The 25,012-nt window shown below is 38.0% G+C and overlaps 1 protein-coding gene and 1 long non-coding RNA gene across 8 annotated transcripts in view; one reads left to right on the plus strand and one right to left on the minus strand.

Annotated features, from left to right (window-relative positions):
* LOC113063043 (glycosaminoglycan xylosylkinase-like) overlaps window positions 1-24,604 on the plus strand; it is a 34,723-nt gene extending 10,119 nt beyond the window's left edge. For 6 of the 7 annotated variants that reach the window (XM_026233187.1, XM_026233185.1, XM_026233190.1 and 3 more), the window contains 6 exons: window positions 5,846-5,932; window positions 11,739-11,848; window positions 14,471-14,642; window positions 19,861-20,052; window positions 22,423-22,482; window positions 23,524-24,604. In XM_026233187.1, the coding sequence (XP_026088972.1) occupies window positions 5,846-5,932; window positions 11,739-11,848; window positions 14,471-14,642; window positions 19,861-20,052; window positions 22,423-22,482; window positions 23,524-23,755 (853 nt within the window). In that variant the 3' untranslated portion in view covers window positions 23,756-24,604. The remainder of the gene's footprint in view (window positions 1-5,845; window positions 5,933-11,738; window positions 11,849-14,470; window positions 14,643-19,860; window positions 20,053-22,422; window positions 22,483-23,523) is intronic. The other variant, XR_003278617.1, reaches the window with a different exon arrangement.
* On the minus strand, window positions 2-17,427 carry LOC113063044 (uncharacterized). Its single transcript, XR_003278618.1, has 3 exons — window positions 17,417-17,427; window positions 11,536-11,539; window positions 2-2,771 (listed from the first exon to the last, which is right to left on the minus strand). It is a non-coding gene; the product is annotated as an uncharacterized LOC113063044 (long non-coding RNA).
* Window positions 24,605-25,012: the final 408 nt, after the last annotated feature.

Genomic DNA, 25,012 nt, shown 5'->3' on the forward strand with positions numbered 1-25,012 from the left:
AAGAAAAATGATTAAGATGGGGAATGAAAGAGAGAAAGTTATGAGAATGTGAATGAGATTAAAATGAAAGGAGTGAATGATTTAGAAAGAGGGAGAGTGAGGGGAAGAGTGAGTGATTGAATTAGAGAATGAAAAATTCAGTGAGTGAAATAGAAAAAGAAATGAATGAATAAGAGATGTAATCATTTTTATTTATCCAGTGTCTTTTAGAGATCACAATGCTTCACAACGTGTAGCAAAGAGCGAGCGTAACAACAGTAGTTACAGAATACACAAACAAAAATACAAATAGGAAGCTATTGAAATTGACAAACTATTCATTACAAAACAAATGGCAGCCATGAACTGCCATTGAACAAGTTCTGTAGTATAAACAACTGTATAAAAATTTTTTTTTTTTTTTTTTACATTTCAAGTTATTAATGTACACGAGCATTAAGACAAATCAGTATATTTATGAATTAACATTAACCTACGTTAAGAAATGTTGTAGAAGTTTAATGCATTAGGTGTCATTAAATAATACTAATATTAACCATTTGAATCTATTTGTAAAGTGTCCCCAGAATATCTCTGGAATAAAAGTTTACTTTTACTAAAAGTCTTTACTTAAGGTGAATTCAGATGTCTGCTCATATCTGATCCTTTTAGAGTTCTCATGGATCTACAGGGACTCTAGATAAGTGAGGAAGGTCACCTTGTGTCCTTAAAGGGTTACTTCACCCAAAAATTAAAATTTATGTCATTAATGACTCATCCTCACCCTCAACCTCCGTTCATCTTTGGAACACAGTTTAAGATATTTTAGATTTAGTCCGAGAGCTCTCAGTCCCTCCATTGAAACTGTGGGTACGGTCAACCGTATCCTAAATCGTTTGATCCTAAAACCAATGCAACCGGTTCTTGAATCAAGAACGAGTCAAACTTTTGTTTGTTATCTGGCTCTGCTCGGCGTTCATCTTCAGTTCTCTCTTCACATCAGTTCAGTCAGTGTACTCTTTGAGTACATGAATTACTCCGGGATATTGGTTTGTTTTAACTCGGAGGGAGTGTCAGCCACATTAAAAAAGTTAACAGCTTAAGTCATTTGTGGATTAATGCTTATTGGAGACGCATATCCACCTTATCTCTGATGATTTAACTTCAATACTGAACTTTTACATCTGCTCTGATCATTTTGGTTCCAAACATCAAAATCAGGCATGTCACGTTAAGTTATGTACCATTCTAAATGGAATTTGGGATATCTGCTATATATAGGGGGTTAAAAAGCCAGACGACTTGAATGGAATGCAGTGTTAGTTTTGGTTACAAATAACAGCTGAGGTCGTCTTTTGTTGCTAAAACAACATCTGCACTGATAGCCTAGCATTGTGTGCCGCAGAAATGTTGGCTTTTGACAATGTTTGTGGGAGCTCAACATTATACTGGTAAGAAACTGTATGGTACTCGTATCATATAACTCCTTGTGCTCCGAAACTAGTACGATCTGTTTACCTTTTCTCCTTGTTTTTGTTGTTATGGAACAACTTGCCACTGACTTTTAATTGTTCAGCTGACAAAAAGGTGCTTGACCTAGGGCTATTATTTATTTTTTATTTTTTTCAGAAAAGTTAAACTTTTATTCAACTTGAAAAGACGCTCTGAGCTGCAGAAAAAGACCATTGCGGTGGTTTTTTAAAAAGCGCTCAGGACTTTTTTGAAAACACTTTTGCTTTATAGGATTATAATGTAAAAACGAAGCTGGCAGCTTCAAAAAAGATGCCAAATGTGAACATAGCTTTAGTGTTTAATGCTTGAGGTTTGCACTTCACATAAGCAAAGATTGAGAAATAATGTAATATATTGCCTTTTTAAGCAATTTTTTTTTCTTAAGATAAGCTGTAATGTTTTTACCTTTTGTAATACATTTGCAATACTCTCAACCTCAAAAACTAAACACAAAATGTTGTTTAATGTTTCCAAGCAGTGAACTCTGCTTGGCAACAGTATTCATGTTTTCTGTGGGTGTAATAGTCACTTTATTATGTGTGGATTTTATATGTAGAATTTTATGAGATCGTCTGCAAGCTGTGACAAATAAACGGACAAACACTTAATTCACTTAAATTTTGTTTATTTCTAAAACTTTAATCACCAAAATACTGAGAACAAACTAACACACTTGCACAACTCCATTGCTGCAGCAAGTGCAGCGCTCTCGCTCTGGTTGATGTGTACCTGCGCTTCTCTGGGAATGTCCTATGATGTCATTCAGGGCCATAATCATAAAAAAAAAAAAAACTTTCTGATGCTTATGGCACAGACATATTCCTTTTTACGGATTGTTTCACCTAGTCCTAAAACATAACTGATCATCTGGATCCACCCAATGACTAGTGTGAAAAGAGCAGCTGGCAACTAGGGGAAGACCTGGTGACAGCCTGGAAAGACAGCTGGCAGGAGGGAAAGACCCCAATAGGCCTGCCCCAGGATAGCTCCCTGTGGTAATAGACACCTGGCACTATCAGTGTACAGATCCCTCGCACTTTTGGCTACAAAAAGTTCAAGGAAGAAAACACCCCCAGAGTCAGCGAGAGCGGGGAGGATGATGACTCACTGATAGACAACATGTTTTCTGACCCAGGAACGAAACTGTCAACGAGAATGATGATCAGCAAGACGCCTGAGATGACAACACCCACTCCAGGAAATAAGCTCCAGAGCTGTAGACATGGCTTGGCCCAGGAAACATCATATGCAGGCCTGAGAAGACACCAAGGCCTAAGAAACTTCTTCAAAGACCCCTTTAAGTTTGCAAACAGACTTTTCATAAAGGACAAAAGTGGCAAACTTGAAACCTCAAAGAAGAATCTGAAAGTTTACCTCAAAAAAAAACCTCACCAACAGCCAGCGATGTGGACAAATAACTCTTCCACCTGATATGCCACCAATACATTCTCCAGAACATCAGCAAAGGGAGGGAAAGCAAAATCTTCTTCAATGTAGGGGTTCATAGGCTTGTAGTCTACCTGGAAAAGAACCACTTCATTGATACCAAGGTGCAGAAAGCAGGGATTCCAGGCTTCTCCGGTTGTTTAGAGCATACAAACATGATATGGAATCAAATTCAAGCCGCAAAAAAGGAGGGAAGGAAACTCCATTTTGTGTTTTTGGACCTTGCGAATGCCTTTGGGTTAGTTCCTCACAATCTCCTCTGAACAGCATTCCATTATTTGAGCATCCCAGTAGCAATCACCCAACTCGTTAAATCCTAAAATACATTTTGAAGACCTACAGCTATGCTTGAGAGTTGGGGTTTGTACCACACGGCCGGATGCACCATCTCACTTCTAGCTTTTATGATGGCTATGGAGGTTATAATCTGTGCCTCTCGTGGGTAGTAGGAGTACAAAAGCTCAAATCGGGAATTCGCCTCCCTCCCTTCAGAGCCTAAATGGACGATGTGACCATCCTCCAACCAAGGCTTGTGCTAGGCAGCTGCTGAACGAGCTGCAGGACAACATTCAGTGGGCCCAGATGGAAATAAAGCCAAGCAAGTCCAGAAGCATTTCAGTCATCAAGGGGAAGCTGTTGGAACATCAGTTTGTATGTTGATGAGGAGCCTATACCAACAGTGGAAGAGAAGCCAGTTAAGAGTCTTGGACTTTGGTACCATGCCACACTCAAGGACTCAGGGCATGTGGAACAGCTAAGGCAGGACACCATATGTGGACTTGAGTGTATCAACAAGACTATGCTCCCTGAAAGACTGAAGCTGTGATGCCTTCAGTTTGGACTTCTACCCAGGCTGATGTGGCCTCTTACCATCTATGAGGTTCCAGTCTCAAAGGTAGAAAACTGGAGAGGTTAGCTCATTTGCCAAAAAGTGGCTGGGACTTCCAAGATGCTTTACTAACATCGGGCTGTATGGAAGAGGCATCCTGGAGATTCCTATTTCCAGCCTGGCTGAAGAGTTTAAATGCTTTGAAGTAAGACTGGAAATGACACTAACAGACTACCGTGACCCATGTGTTTCCCAAACAGCTTCTACCCTGGTGACTGAAAGGAAATGGAATCCAACTGCAGCTATTCGCTAGGCGAAGTCAGACCTCAGACACAGAGACATCATCGATAGTGTGCAACAGGGAAGAAGAGGCCTTGGCCTTGGAGGGGGTGTATTGGCAAGAGCAGGCAACGAGGTGTGCAAAGGCTGTCTCACAAGCCAAGTAAGGACCGTGGATGAGATGGCAGGGAGTTGAGAGGAGAAAGTTCTCTTGGAGGGAGCTAATGGGGATAGAAGTATTTCATTTCAGCTTCATTCTGCATGCTACATACAACGTCTTGCCTTCCCCTTCAAACCTCAATGAGTGGTATGGAGAAGACCCAACGTGCCCCATCTGTCCATCCCTTGCACACCTCAAACACATTTTGGTTGGCTGCAAGACAAGCTAGTCACAAGGCTGTTAATACCTGGCGGCATAATCATGTCCTGAAATGCTTAGCAGCTACCTTGGAGGTTAGACGGATAAAGATTAATGCCCTGCCTCCTACATCAGTCCATCCTTCATTTGCAAGGGAGTTCATCCGAGAAGGTGTAAAAGCCTATATACCAAAGGCCTTGGTTCCCTTCAGAAATCACCACAACGAACCTCAGACTGTGCTCTAGTCCTTCTCAATCCACATTGTGTACGTCATAGAGCTTACCATTCCTTGAGAGGCTGCTGTAGAGGATGCATTTGAGTACTTGCTTGTAAGGGTGAAAGCTAGGTATGGGCAATATATTGCATGCGATTGTCACAGGTATTTTATCAGTAAAGCCTGTTCCCTGATTAACTGTAAGTCACATTCACCTGCTTTCAAATGGAGCAACATTTAATAGACAGTGCCGTAGATCAATAACAAGCTACGCAATGTTGCGTTCATTATCGAAGGCGATTCATCTGCGATAATGTACGTGATATTGCATAGCTTGTCAGTGATCTACAACTTTGTCTATTAAATGCTGCTCCATTTGAAAGCAGGTGATGGTAATTTACCGCTAATCAGGGAACCAGCTTTACTGACGAAATGCGCGTGACAATTCAATGCGATATATCACCCATCCCTAGTGAAAGCAGAGGGGGGCACACCTAGGATGCCAGGTATTGCCAGTGTGGCCTCTGGAGGTGTCGTGGGCTTATCATTGAAACGACAGATAAGAAGGGTGCCCACCTGATGACCCCAATTAGGCTTAAAGCCCACCTTCCCTTTCTAATCTCACTCAACTAGACCGGTGGCCATTACAGCGTAGAAACCACTTGAGGGATGCATTATTAACACTCATACCCCTATAGGGGATTTTTTCACCTAGTTCTAAAACATAACAAATAACATCATACGGTCAACTTTTTTTTTTGTGTGTGTGTGTTTGATATTGACAAGGTATGGATGATGCAAATAATTTGATATTTGCTCAAAAATCCTGCTGTTTAAGGAACAAGGAAGCAGTACGGGAGTGTGTGTGCATTTACGTTAGGAATGGACTGACTAGTAAAGCCAATTGCTCTAACACAGTGTCCACACTAATTGTGAAAATGCTGTGGGACACCACACAATCAGCCAGTCAGAACATATCTGATGTTTAATATACTGTAATTTCGACCAATGAAAATGAACTTTTAGGTCTGTACACAATATGCGACACAACAGAAACGGAGACAAAAACTTAACATTTCTGAACAAGAGAAAGCTTTAATTGCACATACACTGTTTTGCTTGAATTCATAAGGACGTGGATAACGGAATGGTTTTTGTCTTTGTGTCATCTTTTCTCTCAATTACCGCCCGCCTTATGTCTGTATCTTCTTTTTTGTCTCATTATTAGGTACACTAGGGATTATGTGGTTGAAGGAGAGCCGTACGCAGGGTATGATCGGCATAATGCAGAAATCGCTGCTTTCCACTTGGACAGGTAAGATGTGCACATAAAAACACTAGGGTTGCACGAGTACAACAAATAACTCCAATAGTGAATTCCTCCAACTGTGGGCAGTGTTTTAGGGTAATAATTATCTTTTATTTATTTATTTGTACTTTTTTTTTCAACCTCCTGATTTAAAATTATATATATTTCAAAAGTTAGTATACTACTATTTTGTTTTTTTAATCATTAGACACGCAGAACATGCTGGATTCATATTTAAATTGACTTTTGCAGCTTAATAGTTAGGTAATAATTTATTCATTAACAATTTGACAAATTCGTTGACATTCCACCTTAAACTGTGAATTCCATGTGGTTTCCATCCACATTTTCTGCATTGGAAACATCAAAGGGCCCTACTATTGATTCAGACGCACTGCTGTTCTTAACGGAACACCCGACCGGTTATTCGACCCACTTGACATAGACCGGTTGACTAAAATAACTCCTGCACATTGTGTTTATTATCTTAGACATGGTGTAATCACAGACATAGAGGTGACTTAAGTAGGGCTGTGACGGTTGCTGTGACAACCACGTCGACCGCGGTTGCCTACTGCCACCGGCGGTAGTGCATGTGACGTCACACACTCTATAGCAAGCATAATACAGAATTTTGTATATAAGTGTAATTAGTGTTTTCACTGTACCAAAATTTCAGTATTCGGTACCGATACCAGTGAAAATCCACGGTTCTCGGTACCAATTTCGGTACCAAAGCAAAACACAAAAATATGCTAATTAAAAAAAAAAAAAAAAACTTTTTAGCACTAAAAATAAAACCAATGCCATTCTTTATACTTATTTATAATTGTGTTTAAAGTTTTTCTACACGTTATATAATTATGAAAAACAGTAAAGTTTCACCCAAATTTAATTTGTCTTTTAATTTATGAAATTTAAACACATTTTATTTCTGGTAAATAAAGGGGATTTTCTATTCAAATTAAAACATGGAAGAAATATTGTGATTTTATTTCTTTAAAAAATAGAGTTTTATAAAAAAAAATTCAACAGTAGTAGCAGTATCACATTTTACTAAATAATAGTAATATTTCTAGCACAATGCCTTTATGTAAAAATTAACTTTTAGGCCTAATGAATGCATATTTGTCATTTTAACTGAACTTAAGACTGGTGGTAATGCTTAAGATATTTTTGGTCATTGATGGTTTCTGTAAAAAAAAAAAAGTAATAGATCATATTATTATTATTAAAAGATAATACTACTACTAATTCTACTATCATACTAATGTATATCCAATGCACTGTGAATTGATGAGCTGCTGGGTTCATGAATATTAATCATGTATTCTGCGTCCGGTCAAACTGATTTGCTGAAATCAAAACAGGGACGGTACTAAATCAGCGCCAGCCAATAAAATTGCCATTTGCTCATTAGCTCCGCCCACTACCGGAGAAACCGGTATGTCTTCTGCTTGTTCGGAAATTAATATGAATAATTCTAAATTAACTCCATTACAAGAGAAGACAATAAAGAATAGTTTACATATAGTGTGTCGATTCAGCGTGGTAAGACTCTCACTCTCTCTCTCTCTTTTGAATGTGAGAGAAACTGAAAAGATCGCTTGATGGAGAGAGAACTCTGAAGCTCAGATGCTGAAATTAATGCAAGCGTCATGCGCTTCAGTCTATGTAGTAAACAAACCCGCACGTCTCTGCCATTCATTAATTCACACAGAGACGCGCAGAACACGGATTCATATTTCAAGCAACATTTGCAGCTTAACATTTACAGACACTGGTCCATATGGAGATTTGATTTGATTAATGTATGCTAACTTCCATGACTGACAAATTCCATGACTGTCCATATTAAAATGTAAGTTTCATTTTCATGACTGGATTTTGAGATTCCGTCCTCATTTTCTGCTTCGCGGAAATCATAGCGCTGAACCGGGTTTGAACAGGACCTCGGTAGTACCGGTACTTAAAGAAACCTGGTACCGTCACATTTAAAAATTTTTAGTACCGACTTGGTACCGAAGTACCGGGTCTTTTGACAACACTAAGTGTAATAACTTTAATAGTTGCAAATTCTAAGTCTATGGTAATTAACAAATTACCAGTCCCTCCAGAAAAACGCGATTATGCGATTGCGTAATTTCATGCATAATCAGCCAAGGAACCTTATGAAGTGACGTAATTGCGCGACGTGAACATCATCTGTGAAGCCTGGGTGAAACCAGGGTGAAGGACGCAAATCATTCTAATCTGCCAACAAAAATAAGCGCAAAAGACCGCGCAAAGCAGTTTCCCGGTGTGTTACATGACAGTGGGGGCAAATTATTTTGAGAGAGGGATGAGGATGGCGAATGATAGGCCAGTGTTAAAGGCTACGCAGTTAGCTTTCATTTTCACAGTGGACTGTTGTAGTTTCATTCAGAAGTTGATGCACCTCTACAGTTGTACAGAAGATTGTACTTTTTTTGTTACAGAATAGTACCAAAACCTTACAGTTGTAAGTATATTAGTAGTATGTAAAATAATTTACATTGCAATAAGAGATTCAACTTTGCAATTCCTGTAAAACGACATTTGTATATTTGTGTGTATATTTTATTTGTATACATTTTTACAGAAGTAGTTGAATATTCCTTTTGTAAAGCTAGAGAACTTGTTTGACTCAATGTTTTGTAAGTTTGAGGCATGTGTTAAGGTCTGAAATAAAACAGAATGAGAACTTAAATATTCTGTGATTTAGATGGCTTGCTTATCATAGGAAGTCATAAGAAATGACTCATTACAGTAAGGTAGTAGCCTAGTGAGAACAGGGTGTTGGGGGGGGGAGGTGTCACCTTTTTTTCTCTTTCATCAAACCGCAGTTTTTGCAAGTTCCCGCAATTTCATCGCATAAGATTGCAAAAATATCCCGCATATTCCATCGCATTTTTTAAGAAAACCTACCGCAAAATCAAGGATTTTTGCCCGCAACAATCACAAAAAAAAATCTGCGTTTTTCTGGACGGACTGAATTACCTCAAACACAGCGTTTCCTTTAGATTGGCAGATTTGAGAGCAGGAAAATAGTTTATGCATTCAGCAAATTAATTTAGTGTTGAGCCATCTGCATTCATGTCACCCATCCACGTTTGCACAAGCGCTTACGTGATCGTAAGCGCTGGCTGGACAGGTTTGGTGAGGCTTTCTCCAAACTGGCCAAATACAAACAAGACAGCGATAAATAAAAATGGTAACAAGAAATATGGCAATGATTCCTATTTCAAAGAGAGCGCGTGCAGATGAGGAGTTATTGAGCTCGCTTGGTAGCGGAAAAGTAAAACGGACGCGAAACCACTGCGACACAACAGGTTTAGTTTGTTTAGTGTCTACACAGAACATTTGAACTCTGTGTCAGTACCTCAGACCGGACAGGGATTTATCATGTCGTCTTGTGCTGCATCCAGTGTAGCATCACTGATTATAATGAGTATTTTGTCGCTCTGCGCGCTAGCGTCCGTTAGATAGGATGTATTTAATTTTCTTATTTAGGCTACTTTCTTGTTTAACTGCATTATTTTTTTTTTATATTTATTTTAGTGTTTTGCAGGCGGCTTTCACTGACAGAAGTTCTCAAATAATCACGAACTGATGAGTTAAATATGATGTGTTAGATGAGTGAGACAGTGCTGGGCTGATTTCATAGACATGTGCATATATATATATATATTTATATATATATATATATATATATATATATATATATATATATATATATATATATATATATATATATATATATATATATATATATATATATATATATATATAAAAAATACATTACATGCATGCACAGTTTAAGTCAGCTTTAATCACCTTTTTTGGTAATTCCATGAATTAACTGACCACAACACTGCTTGCACATAGTTTATTTCGCAGTTTGATATAAAAGGATACGCACAAAGCGTGCAATGGCGCCTTTGTGCACAAGATCGTTTCTGAACTCGCTTCACTTGCACCTGATAATAAAGTGAAGAGGAGTGTGTGTCTGAAACGTCTCATGTTCAGTCATTCTGCGACTGAATAAATTAACTTCTTGTCATGAGAAAAAGTGACAAAGCGGCAGCTGTGAGTGGGTGGCCATCCACAGCCCTACGTTAAATATTTTGAATACATTAAACTGAAAAAAAAAAATGATCCCCTTCGTTAACGAGCACATTTTGGCTACGTTCACACTGCAGGGCTTAATGCTCAATTCCGATTTTTTGAAAAAATTCGAAACTCGTTGTTTGCGGAAGTAGCTAACGTTAAACATGGATGTCAACAACAGTGTAGTCAACAGCGGAGCTCTTTTTGCAATATTAAAGTTATTTTTCCATTTTATTTTTCTCGTTTTAAGAAGAAAATTAAAAAGGAGGAGAGCAAGGTTTTTGAATTGGATCAGAATTGGGTCGTTTCAGCCTGCAGTGTGAATGTAGCCTTAGTGTCAAAAATTCCGATTTTTTTTTTGCCCCTTTGCGACCTATATCTGATCTTTTCATGACAGTCTGAACGACACAGATCCGATCTTTTCAAATGTGACCCAGGCCACTTGGGTATGTGGTCCTGAATGCGATACGTATCCGATCTTTTGAAATGCGACCTCTGTCTGAACGGCCAGGCCACATGTATCCGACCCATACGTCATTGATACGCTACAAATGTCATAATTCTGTGTTGAATTAGGCGGGAACGAGAAGAGCCACATCAGTATCCAACCACTCGACTCCGCACCTACACGTTTCTCTTTACCGACGTTGCTAACACTGCTCCACAAAACGCCATGGCCAAAAACCTTGCTCTCCTCCTTTTTAATTTTCTTCTTAAAACGAGAAGATTGTAATTGTGCTTGCTCCGTTGGGAAAATAACTTAATTATTTCAAAAAGAGCTCCGCTGTTGACTAAGTTACACTGTTGTTGACATCCATGTTTACCGTTAGCTAACGTACTTCTGCAAACAACGAGTGACGTCGTTCACTGTTGAGTACTCTTCTGCACATGCGGGTCACTTCTGGGTCATTTCACGTTCACACAGGAGACCACAAAAGGTCGCATTTAATTGGAAATGTGAACGGCATTGCAAAAAAAATCTAATATTTTTTAAAAATCGGAATTGAGCATTAAGTCCTGCAGTGTGAACGTAGCCTAATATATTTATACATTAATATATTTATTCCGGCGGTTGTTGGTCCATGACTACCGCGGTGGTAAAAATCAGCTACCGTCACAGCCCTAGACTTAAGTTTAATAATAATATTTATACTGCAAGACTTAATGCAAATCTGTTTTGAGATATTAGATAGTTCCATCTGTTGCTATGGTATCACTATGTTAGTCATCGTAAGGTGACTCTCAGAACGATTTTTTAGCAGATTCACTCTGCATTTTAAACACAATTGTTTCTCATGAAACGGCAGTGTATATGTGGTCATTGGTCTCCATAGCAGCATGAAATATTTTACTTTTTATTTGAATTATGAATAGATTATATACAAAAAGCAAGGAAAGAACTCTCCCTTTATAATCAAGATGACAGTCACTTCAGTTGCAGTGCACTTGGCTACAATGTTTAATTGGTCTACAGTCCACACGTGCCTATCGATTCCAGAACCGCACTGCAAATTTTAACGTAAATATTATTTCAGCCATTACATCATTGGGTACCCACAGTACCCACCCACGTGCAGGGCTCTCATGTTATGCTCAAAAATATCTGTTGATATTAATTGCCATTCATACCTGTGTTGATAACCAACTGTGCATTGATCATGAGCATCTCAATCTCTTCCTGCAGGATCCTGGGTTTTAGAAGAGCACCCCTTGTGGTGGGGAGGTTTATGAATCTGCGTACAGAAATTAAGCCAATAGCTACAGATCAGCTGCTGAGCACTTTCCTGATGCACGGTCAGTTTCACCATGTCATTCTTCTACTATGCTTTCTGTCTGTTGAGATGATCCCTCCCTTTTCCTTTTCTGGGCCAAAATTGCCCACTAAGACAAGAGACCACCTGACCAACGTCTGGTCAGGCTGAGCATCTTTTTTTTTTTTTTTTTCACACAGCAGAGCTAAACATAAATTGTGATCTTACGAGGGTAAATAAGCATCGGGTTGTTTCAATAAGTCCACTGTTTTCTTTACTTTTTCTTTAAAAGATATGTATACATATACATACTATGGGGCAAACAGTTTAGCTTAGCATCGCAGTCTAATCAACCAATATTGTCTTAAATAGACTGTTTATTATAAAAGATAAGGTGAGAGAATAGAAGCGCTACCAGAGAAAATCCTGTACCAGGAAGAGCAAGCTCATTATTTGCGATGCTCGAAATTTTTGTAAATAAAATTCTAAATATTGAATTGAGAGCGGAAGTGTAAATGAACGCATCTCTGAAGGGAACTGACTGTTTAAAAAAAAAATAGAATGGCATATTGGTTGTCTCTCCCGAAACTCACTCTTTATTTCATAGACCTGTAAAAAAAAAAAAAAATGGACGTCACGACCCTCCCTTCCACTGTAGAAAAATTAAGCCAAAATGTCCCAAGTATGGCTGCTGTCAACTTGGCCAAAGGCATCATTTGGAGTCCAAGTCTGCTCAGTAGTGATCATGAGCTAGAGCCGCGGTATCAAAGTCCCACCCAAACAGCCACAGGCCCAATCACAAGCTCACAATAGCCGCATTTCCACTGTCGGGCCAGTGCGAGCCAGGGCTTAAAGCGGGCCGGGCGGGGCTCATAGCCCCGGGCCAGTAGCACAGAGGCCAGAATAGCGCAGGGTTTCCACAGTGGTGCTTGAAGCACCGCTGCACGTCACTAAAACACGCCCTTTACACGCCTCTCAGAACAACGTCATGCAACCTCATCATTTCACCATCAAAGAGAAGTTATCAGAAAACTAAGAAATCGCTGGAACATGTGCGATCACAAAACGAACATGATAAAAGCGGCCGTTTGTTTGCATGCTTTGTTATATATTCAAATTCAAAAGCATCAATGTTTTAACTATAGAATACATGATACATTGATCATATTGATTTAATTTATCAGGACTCAAAATTAATCACACATGAATACACTTATTTCTATTTTATTTATTTATTTTTAACGCTCAGGAAAATAACCTGCTTATTCAGTCGAGTCTGTTTCTGTTCATTTGAAGCCACAGTAGCCGTCATATTTATAATGAATGATAATATCTCTATTTTTATAAAAGCTCCCGAACAAAAAACATTATTAGGCTATATTCTTTTATGATAGGCAACGTGAGAAAAACTCTCGAGACGAGGCTTGTGACAGATAATATAAGTTACTTAATAAATACACGATTGTGATAGAGAATAAGGAGCTGACATCTGATTTCTTCAAGCGGTCATATTTTACCATGTTTACTATGTTTAGCGTGCATATCTTTTTCATCGCTTATAAATATTTCAGCCTTGTATGGTGATTATCCACATTGGATCAAGTTATTTCAAACACTCGCTGCTGACTGAAAGAGAGTTTTGAGCTCGACTTATTTAAACAAGTGTTTAATGTTTGTGTAGAGCTGTTATCTTTCTGAAATGATCCTCAGCGCAGACTCTCTATTTTTATAAAAGCTCCCAAACATTATTATATTTTGATGATAGCTATGCAACGTGCTAAACTCTTGAAACGAGACGACAGGTAAAATGTTACTTAATACACGATTGTGATAGAGCATAAGAAGCTGACCTCTGATTTAACCGAACGGTCATATTTACCATGTTTACTATAATGTTTAGCGTGCATAGTCTTTTACATCGCTTATAAATATTTCTGCCTTTTTTAGTGATTATTATCCACATCGGATCACATTATTTCAAACATTTGCTGCTAACTAAGAGTGAGTTTTGAGCTCAACTTATTTTAAAACGTCTTTACTGCTGGTGTTAAAGCTGTTATCTTTCTGAAATGATCCGCGCTGACGCTCTCCAGACGCTGAGAAACCCCGCCTTTGTTTATAACCCCTCCTCTAGCCCCAGCTGGCCCGCTTTGGCCCAAGGTTTTCGTCGGGCCAAAAAACCCTGGCCGTTGGCCCCGAGGAAGCCCCGGCGAGGTACGATCAAGCCCCGGAAGTGACAGTGGAAACGTGACTGGCCCTGGCACGCACTAGCACGCCTGGTCCTAGCTCGATAGTGGAAACGTGGCTAATCATATTATCAGAATACCTTAAAGCAAACTTACTAAAAAAACAAACACTTCTACCTAAAATGATGGAAGCCATCTTTGGAAAAAACAATATGTGAAGTGTTGCTATTTTATATATGTGTCAATTATGTGAAAGGGGTTTAGGGAAGTAAAACTCAATGAATGAACTGTTTCCATCACTCCTGTTCCACTTTGTGAAAAATTACACTTAATGTGCTACATCCGATTGTTGAACAGTAATGCTTCATTCAAGCAAACAACTGCATTCTCTTCAAAATAATCCTTTCATGAAGCACAGTTCCTTCCTGACATCGTTTTAATAATAGTTAAGTGGTGATTTATTATTTTTATTTTTGCAGGAAATAATACATGTTTCTATGGAAAGTGTTATTACTGTCGAGAGACTGAGCCTGCATGTGCAGATGGAGATGTGATGGAGGGATCGGTTACCCTGTGGCTCCCTGATGTCTGGCCCTTACAGAAACACAGACACCCATGGGGACGGACATACCGAGAGGGCAAACTCGCCAGGTATTGTAATTCTCTATCTCTCACTGGTTTTCTCACGTTGTCAGCTATTTTTCATGCCTTGACTAGAATGAGTGTACAGGTACACAATGCTATATTTCGCATCAGCGCAGTTTCAGCCTGAGATTGTGGTTGGGCTGAGTAACTATTGGTCAGTGGGGACTTTCACTAAGCAATACTTAACTCTTGGCCTTTGAGTTAGCCAAAGATGGGATGGTCCAGCATTCAGAATATATTTTCAGATCTTTCGCACGCTTAGTGGCACAGAAACTACTGATTAAAATGTAAGCTCATTACAGAGCACTAAAATTCAGCATGAATACTAGGGTTTTTTGTTTCTAGTTTTCCCACCACCTAAGACATATTTCCTGAAATGAGGCTTAATTTTTTTCCCCCAAACCTACAAGCACAAAACTAAAACGAACACCACTTTAGTTTTTGTGTTTATAGTTTTGAGAAGATTTTTTTTTACATATTACACTTGTGCATTACATTTGTGTAAAATGTAAAGAAAAAAAACAACCAAAAGAAAAAGCTTCTCTCTGTTTGGAAGTCTGTATTTACCTTAGTTATTGCTGATATAACCAAACCCGTTAATTAGAAGTAAACATTATTAACCTGAATAGCATACTTGCATTTATAGATTGATTGATTATTTTTGCAAACCAATGAGGTTACTACATCGTCCTAGTTTACAGAATGGTTACAATTTCATCAATGTAATAATAAAAAAAAATTAAAAGAGGAATGTCAGTCTGGAAAATTTGAGAAAAAACTAATAAATTTTGGCAAGGCAGTAGTATTTTTATTTTTATTTATTTTTTTGGCACTCCAAGTTTGGATTGAGCACCAAGAACAGTAACTATAATTATATGGCTGTTTGAAAAGTCATTGGCTACCGAGAACAGTTTGATTGCCAACATTATTGAGAAGAGTGTTGTTTACTGCCAGTTTCTTTAGAGAGAAGTGGTATTTATTTTTCTATTTTTACCCAAAATAATGCGCCCTCTTGCGAAAACTTCAAATATGCCTCACGAAAGTTAAAAAATGTTATGATGTTGCAGGAAATCCCTGATATGGACAAATGCATCAAGCTATCACTGTATCAAAATTAGAGTTGTTCCAATTCCGATATTAGTATCGGAAATATCACCAATACCATAACAAATTCTGGCATCGGCGTGTACATGAACCCATATACCAATCCGATACCATTTTCTTAAACAAGACGTACCGTATTTTCCGGACTATAAGTCACACTTTTTTAGTTTGGCTAGTTTGGCTGTTCCTGCGACTTATAGTCAGGTGCGACTTATTTATCAAAATTAATTTGAAATGAACCAAGAGAAAACATTACCGTCTCCATCCGCCATATATGACTGAATCGCTCATCACGTTCTAAACTGCCAACAGACAGTGAAGCCACTTCTATATTATAGATCAGTGGTTAGCAGTATGTATGGTGCTTAGCAGTATTTCATACTGGACCAACCAGACAGTAAAACAATGTAAAAATTTGATGATAACAGCATCTCTGTAGTACCGGTAGTAAGTTCGAGTGTATTCGGTACCCGCAGCTGTGTTCAGTCGCTTCTTTGTTAGTCTAAGCGCAGGGCTCCAGTCTGTAGCCGAATATATACTAGTGTCTGTGAATATTAAACTGCAAAATACTATTTAAATATTACTCCTGCAAATTCTACATCTCTGTGGGTGATGGGCGCAGATGCGCGGGAGCTTGCTGTTTTGTAGTCTCTACTGTATGTCACTATGTGAGGAAACGAATGCATAAACCGTCACTTCATGAGAATTAACCATTTCATTTAAGAAAACTATCACATCATAAACACAGACACTCAAAGATCTTCATGGCAACCCATCAAAATAAATGTTCGGTTTAACGTGCGTAAATTGACAATATATTAAGCTACTGTTGTAGCCTACAGTAGATTTAGCTATGTCTCTATGTAATAATAATAATTATGCCTAGACGGTTGCTTATTTTTTACTTGTTTTGTTGTAAAGGGATTATCTGATTAATATATCATTTTTTTATATTCCTAGACTTATTTGTTGCAGTTTTTTATACAGTTATATTGGAAAAACGAAAATACCTTTTTTAGTTTGCGGTGTTAGATTTTTGGCTGCATTTGAAGTTCTTTTTCACTTACGAAGATAAATAATATTACTGTCATTCATGTCAGATAATAAAAATACTGTAATAAATACAGTAGTTCACCATGTATTTGTTCATTTTTTATTAAGGGATAAGTCTGAAGCACACCATAAAATAATTCTAGCAATTTACAAAGGGCTAGTAGTATATACAGTTGTATATACAGATACACACCCAGGTATCGGATCAGTACTCTGTATCGGCCGATACCCTGAGCCCAGGTATCGGAATAAGTATCGGAATATCTCTAATCGAAATGGCTTGAATGATAAAACATGAAGACAATAAACGGACAACTTTGACAAAATGTATCTGTGTTCTAGACATCTCCGGTAATTTCATATTAGTATAGTCTATATTCGTAAGAATAAAGTCGATTTATAATTCAATGCTAATCGACATGGCATGTATTGCAGTATAGAATGTTATTAAATATTTAGCCTTCATTGTATGATGAGCCAAATCAGATCACAAATGGAAGTTATTTCAAACACTCGATCGATGTTATAAAGTGAGTTTGGAGTAGAAAATAGGTTATTAAATATGTATTTAGTTGGACGATAGGTTTATAAATTATTCTCATTGCACTGCAGTGTGCATGAACTTGCTCTCAGAAGAGAGAGAGAGAAAGTGTGGCTGGTGTCATCGATACTGTGAAAAAGAGTTTTGAAACCATAGATGTTTGGTGCTTGGCAAGTGTTCATTTTTGACCCTGATTAAAGAGCTCTTGGAGTATATTGAGGGCATTTCTTCTGTTTACTATATAAAATGCATGAAACCATTTTTACAGGTCATTAACATTATCGTCTCTATCTCTGTCACATTACTGGAAACCTTTGGTTTAAACCACTTAATGAAACATGAGTCTAGTTTGGCTATTACTAATCAGCTCATATTGTGACTACGGTTTAAAATGTAGTAAGGCATGAATTATTTTGGCCTGAAGTTCTGTGAAAGTCTTTCAGTTCTGCAAATACAGGTATTGAATGCATTAGTTATCTGTTTGCACAAAATATGTTCTTAGAGTGCTGCAGGAATGAATCCTAAAACTTGAAATTTGAGTTGGGATTTACGTTCATGGTTTCATTGTCACAAAGTCACTGGGTTTTTTGGTAAAATGCCTGAAATACAGTCTGTGGTTAACACAAGCTCAAGATATTTTATGATTTATTCTGTGATATAAAATACATCAGGAATACCCTACTTGTAATTATTGTTGTTATTGAGACCGTGAGACAAGTAAGCTATCCTGAGTTTTGGTTCGTTTCAGTGATTCGCTCTATGTATTCGCTCCCAAAAATCATCCCCGCACAAGCCTCTACCTCTGCTAGCAGGACCCCAAATTCGGCCTCACTAAAGTAATTTTCTTGCCGCTCGCCATTCTCAAACAACGGTTTTCGACATTGACCGATGCCTTTTTATATGCTAATGATATTAATTAGGGGCTCGACAAGGTGTCGAGATTTTGTGTGCACGTTTTTCTGAATCGCATCTAAGTAGTTTTGAGAAATGATCTTCGAACAAATGTACAATGGTTTATACGCAACTTTTTATAAATGAGACCCAAGATATCTAGTAATTTGAGGTATACTTTTCCTGGAATCAGCCTGGTGCGTCAAAGAGTTAGAACAAGCATTATTTGCAAACATCCTACCTTTCGCTTAAAATTAAATGTGATCTATTAATACGTGGTGTTTAGAGTCACTAGAAGAAATGAGTGTTTCCATGACATCTTGTAATGTCTAACTTTAGGTGTAATAGTTTTAACAGAAAAACCGTAAGACTCCCTTTTCATGTTGTGGTTTTGTCTTGCGGCCACTTCATAGATGCACCAGAAATACTCTAAAAGTACATCGCAGTTTTAGTTTGTCTCATGTAGAAGGACTTTCCATTAATTGTCTTATGCTGTATTTGTTCTTGTTTTCCTATGAACGCTCACTGCATGTTTGACCAAACAGTACAAAAACTATGACAAAGGTATGCAACATCATCAGGGTATTAAAGCTTTAACAGTAGTTTAGAAGAGAGGAATTTAATATTGTATTCATTTTAGCCGCATTTCTCCTTTCTTACACGGTTACATATTTCTGATGTAAATTGTGCAAACATTTCCTGTGTAAGACTGTCTATAACTTCTCCAAGGCTTTGTAGTGTAATGTTGTGATTCTTTATTTTAATAGCATTACAGCAAGGTAGCATAGTCCTTCTAGCAAATCTGCCTAAAGCGGACAAAAAAAAAATCTAGATATGTACAGTCCAACAAACAAAATGTGAACAGCGTCGTCCGTAATCCTGACATTATGACTGAAGGTAAAATGCCAGTCACAATAGATCAAGAAGGTTTTCTCTCTTCAGTTTGTGGTATGGTTTTCTTTTATGATGTAACATCTTGAATTTACAATTGTGCTCCCTAAGATCTTGTTTGGATGTTATCTTTGGGATCTGAAGGGGAAAAGTGTGGACCGTAAGGTTTATTCTATATCGTTTGTATATCGATATATCGATTTATGTGAGTGAAAAAATAATAACCTAAGAAAATGGTAATAAATTGGTCATCAGGTTAAAGGTAATCATCAATCATTTTCTCCCTCATTTGCTATGCTAACATCCCTTCAGAACTTTATTAAAGAAGGTTTTTTGCTTTATCCATCTACTGTCTACTTGAAGTTGCTCTTACTTGATTATTTTCTGATTAAAAAGATATCACCACAGGAAAAAAAAACAACATCTGCTGGGGTGGCAAGAAAATCACATTTTAGTAACTTCTGTTGAAAAATTCAGAAAGCAGTTTTTCTAAAAGTTTCATGTTTTTCCCCTAAATGCTATTTTGAAATTTTCCTTTACCTTTTCTCATGAACTGCGTGAAATCTTTATCTGTGTATTTATTGCGTAAATGTCCTTTACACACTGACCGAATGCTGAGCTCTGAAATGTCCCATCAGCCCCCTGCAGAGTGCAGCGGTCATTGTTCTGGTTTTTTGAGCGGCTGCCAGGATGTGTCTGTTTTTATTGATTGTGTTCATCAGTGTTTCTGTGTGTGATTGTCAGGTGGGAGTATGATGAGAGCTACTGCGAGGCTGTGAAGAAAATGCCTCCTTACGATTCTGGTCCACGGCTCCTGGACGTTATCGACACAGCCATCTTTGATTACCTTATCGGTAATGCTGATCGCCATCACTATGAGAGTTTCCAGGACGATGGAGGAGCCAGTATGCTCATCCTTCTGGATAACGCCAAAAGGTAGAAAGAAATGTGGAGATCAAGTCACCTACAAAATGATAGACCCCCAAGTAGTTACAGTTGTGCGCATAAGTTTACATACACCTTGCAGGATATCCAAAATGTTCATAATTTTAATAAAATAAGAGGGATCATGAAAATTGCACGTTATTTTTTTTATTTAGTACTGTCTTGAATAAGCTATTTCACATGAAAGATGTTTATATATACTCCACAAGACAAAATAATAACTGAATTTATAAAAATAACCCCATTCAAAAGTTTACACATCTTTGAATATTTATACTGCGTGTAATTTCCTGAATGATCCAGGACTGTTTTTACATTTTGGGGTAGTGGTTCATGATCCCTGCGTTGCATAACTGCCTGCAGTTCTTCTGAAAAATTCTCCAGCTCTTGTACATTCTTTGGTTTTCCAGCGTCTGCATATCTGAACCCTTACCAGCAGTGACTGTATGATCATGAGATCCATCTTTTCAAACGGAGGACAATTGAGGGACTCATACATAACCATTACAAAAGGTGAAAATATTGACTGATCTTATAAGGCAGCATGCTGCATTAAGAGTAGAGGGGTGTACACTTTTGATTAAAGATCATAATTTTTTTCATTTAGTTCTGCATTTCAGAATCTACATGAATACATGCATGTTTCCCGGAAGAAAAAAAATTAGAACAATTTACCCTGATCATCCATGCTCTTAATGCAACATGTCGCCGCCCTGAGCATCAGTCAATGTTTTCACCTTTTGTAATTATGTATGAGTACGGTTGGTTATCAAGTGGGTTTTTAACGATACCGGTGTTATATCAATACTTTAAAAACGGTACCAGTGCCTAAACGGTGCCTGAACCCATACAAAAAAAAAAAGAGCCAATAAAACTATGGACAGCATTGAAGAACATAAAAAAGATTGTTTTTTTTTAATCCATAACTTTCACATGCTCGTTGGATGCACTCATTTCCCAAGTTGTGCTTCCCTTACTCTTAATTTTAATAATAAGCTAGTGAGATTTTTGAATGCACAAGCAGTCTGACAACAGCCGGTGCTCCACACAGAAATCTGATCTCAGCATCTTCGAATCTGTGATTACATGAAGAAACGGATGAAACTGAGACAAACTAAATGTAAACCAATATTTTATACTGACACACTAAAGCAAAATATATAAATAACTGGCCAAACACCATTCCTTTGGGTAAAAATACTAACGTGCCTAAGACTTTTGCACAGTATTGTATATGTATAAAGTAAGTATAATTAAAGTATGCATTCATATTTTCGCTGAAGGAAACAGCTGTGGTGTGATGAGCGGTAAACGGAGCAAAAACTTTACAGTAGATGAGAAACTGACTGCTCCCTCGTGACCTTTTTTAAACGGTATTTATGACAAAGAACTGCACAGATACAGATATATTAACAATCTGTTGATAAACACACCTTGTGTCCTCTGTTTGTTGTGGAGTCCGCTCGCGCTGCTCCGCTGTGGTCTGCGGATTGAAGAGCGCGCTGAAAGACGGAGAGGAGACCAGTCTGCCGCCGTTTATATATGAAACTAAAGAGGACTGACTCTGAGGCGATAGTGAATTTGTGTACAGTTTATGGAGCTAAATGCTATAGCCCCACTAAAAAAAAGACAAGCGACGCCCATGCTTCTTGTGTACATTTCGTAGAACTTGGACAGATATTTCATACGATCGCTGAGGTATTTAAATTGCACTGAAATCTGCATTCTGATTCAGTTCCATTCATACCGGTTACATAGTTTGAGTCGGTTGAGTCCCCTCAGTTGACCTCATGAAATTATCAAATCTCATTATCAAAACTATACAGTCACTGTGGAGGGTTCAGATATGCAGAAGAAGCTTGAAAACCAAATAATGCGCAGGAGGATTTTTCAGAAGAACCTGCTCAGAACCAACGCAGGAGGACTCATGATCTACAATACTACAAAACATAGAAATCGTCCTAAAAATTACACACAGTATTAAGATTTATTTTTTTCTTTCAGTTGTTGTCTTGTATTGTGGTGTGTGTGTGTTACGTGAAACTGATTATTTAAGAAAGTTATTAAAAAAATTACGAAAGTTAGCTAAATAAAAAAATAATAATAACATGCAATTTTCATGATCCCTCTTTATTTTGTGAATATTATTAAAATTTTGCATATTCTACAAGGGGTATGTAAACTTATGTGCACAACTTTATGTAAAATTATAAATGCATCAAATTATTACATATCATTAAGTACTGGGGCTTCACCAGACCAGATAACATTTGAGTGCTAGCTTGACCTATTAAAAAAAAAGAGAGAGAGAGAGAGATTTACATATCTGAGATGATTAGAATTTCTGTATTTCTCCTACAGTTTTGGGAACCCAGCTCTGGACGAGAGGAGTATTCTTGCTCCTCTTTATCAGTGTTGCATGTGAGTATACAAATAAACACAATGATCACTGACTTCCTCTCACAACCTTTGCATTGAGTTCCTAAAAATGGCAAGCCTCTGGCAGTCCCTGAATTCTTCCATACTTCATCTGCTGAGTGTGGTGATGAATGCTTCCCGCTCTGTTCGTAAAAAATAAACACAGGTCTCTCCTCTGATATGCTGTTGACCTTCAATTAGACAACCAGCTTTTGAGTGCTTTTGCCTCGGTGATTGTAAGTCAAGGTTTCTACTGAAACACGTGAATGTGAATAGTTCACACGTAACATTATTTAATTAATTTATTTTTAAATCAAGTTTTTAGGTATAACTTGACACAGTGCTGTGCTGCAGACCTCTGTAAATAGAAAGAAAAGTATTGAATTTTTTTTTCTTCTCAGATATAACTTTTTTGTTTCCATTTCCTTTATACATGATTTTAACATTTAACATCAAGCAACCAGTGCTGTGTTTATATTGTAATAAATATGGACATTTTACTACATAAAACCAGTCACAAATTGATTTTAGGCATCTTTACATTACTTCAAAAAGAATATACTGTATACAGTGCTGTTTAAACCTTGAATCACCTTTTTAAGTGCTTAGGTCCGGATACAGTATGTGACATACAGGCTTTCTGGGAAATGAGTCATTCTGTGGGGCTATTCAAGACTTTTTTAGTCTCTGAAATGCTTTAGGTCTCCACATGGCTCATTATCTCCTTAATGAGATATCCATTGACTAACAGATGAAAAGCCTTATGCCGCTTTAATTGTACATGTGCATTCAAGACTTCCTGTCGGAATATCTGAATAAAGGATGCACATACTGACAGTGATTTTAAGCAACAAATCAATCTGAAGTCATTCATTTTCAATCAGAGGTTGTGATTTGAGGTGTCTGAGCGGAGTACAGGATTATCCAAATATGCATCAAACATCTGTGGTTTAGTTGCTTCCTGTCATTTCTTTGTTGCTCTTGAATGAGCCAGACAAATAATTAGATTTGTTAATTCTGTTTCTTTCTCATAATATCCAAAAGGCTCCGGGTTTCCACCTGGAACAGGCTAAACCTGCTGAAAGGTGGAGTGTTGAGTTCAGCGATGCGACAGGCCACGGCCCACGATCCCGTGTTTCCGGTGCTGACGGAGCCACATCTGGCCGCGCTCGACCGCCGTCTCAACGGAGTGCTGGCCACTGTGCGGCAGTGCATTGAGACGCAGGGCGCCGACAACACACTGATCGAGGACCGCATGAACCTGCCTCATCCTTAAACACACTGGAGAAACAAGGGAAGTGAAGATGTGTTTGACTCTTAACGCACAGGCTCCTTTCGCCTTCCTGTTATGGAGTCAGAGAACCAGAGGCCACAAGAAGCCTTAAGAGCCGACCTGGTGGAGTTTGTTTTTCACTGGATTCATTCAAGTCCGAGACCGTGAAGACTCTCCATATTGTTTTTTCTTGCTCTCTGGATGGAGTAAGGAGGCTTTGACAACATGTAGGTAGTGTAAACTTCACCTGTTTCCAGTTATTGGATTTCCTTCTGGTTCACTCTCTTTTTTTTTCTTTTTTTTTCCACCTAAGTATGGAACTTGGAATGAGATCTGTGGAGTAATTAGACTCAGGAAGCTGGAAAGTGACCAAGATGGATCCAGAAGACTATTAACAGACTTTTGGAGAGGATCTCCCACACTGTAAATACAGAACAAACTTTTGAATAATACGGAGTAATAATATTATTGATCTAACGATTAAATGAATCATGGTACACACATTTTGTTCTGTATCCAGGCAGGACTGTGCAAATAATCGAATGTGATTTTCATGCGCATCTGGTCCGTAAAGCCGGTTCTGTGATTAGTAGTAAATCTCCAGTGCGTGCTTTCAGATGGAGCGGCGTTTACTACACAAAGCCGTAGTTCACTGACAAGCTACTGTACGCAATATCGCGTTCAAAATTGCATTTGATTATTTTCACAGCGCTATATCCAGGATGAATACAGTGTTGTACAGAGCTGGACGGCTGTTGCTACTGATGTTCAGAGAAGATGATTTAGACGACAGCATTGTAAGATTGCTGTGAGACATTTTCAACATTAAAAAAAATAATATTTAAACTTCGAGATGTTTGCTTTTTTGTTTTGACAACTACAAAGTAAAATGCGCACAAAATCTGTCCAAATGTGACGTTTGGTCGGTGTTCATGTAAACATAGCTGATTTTGTCTTAGTTGAACATAAAAAGTTGGGAAGAAAATTGGATGTAACAGTAGTATATTGGATCCGCGAAGTGATGGCAGCATAATAAACCTGAAGCTATCTGTGTTAAAAGGTGTTTATCAAACAAAAACAGAAAACGAGAAGCAGCACTCACTGGTCTTCACTGAATGAGCAGGGTTATCCAAACCTGTTCCTGGAGGTCAACTGTCCTGCAGAGTTTAGCTCCAGCTCTAATTATACACCCGAACCAAAGTAATCTAGTCTTCAGACTCGTTGGAGAAATTTAGCATTACATCATTTGCTCACCAATGG

Source organism: Carassius auratus, chromosome 45 (genome assembly GCF_003368295.1).
Source record: "Carassius auratus strain Wakin chromosome 45, ASM336829v1, whole genome shotgun sequence".
NCBI lineage: Eukaryota > Metazoa > Chordata > Actinopteri > Cypriniformes > Cyprinidae > Carassius > Carassius auratus.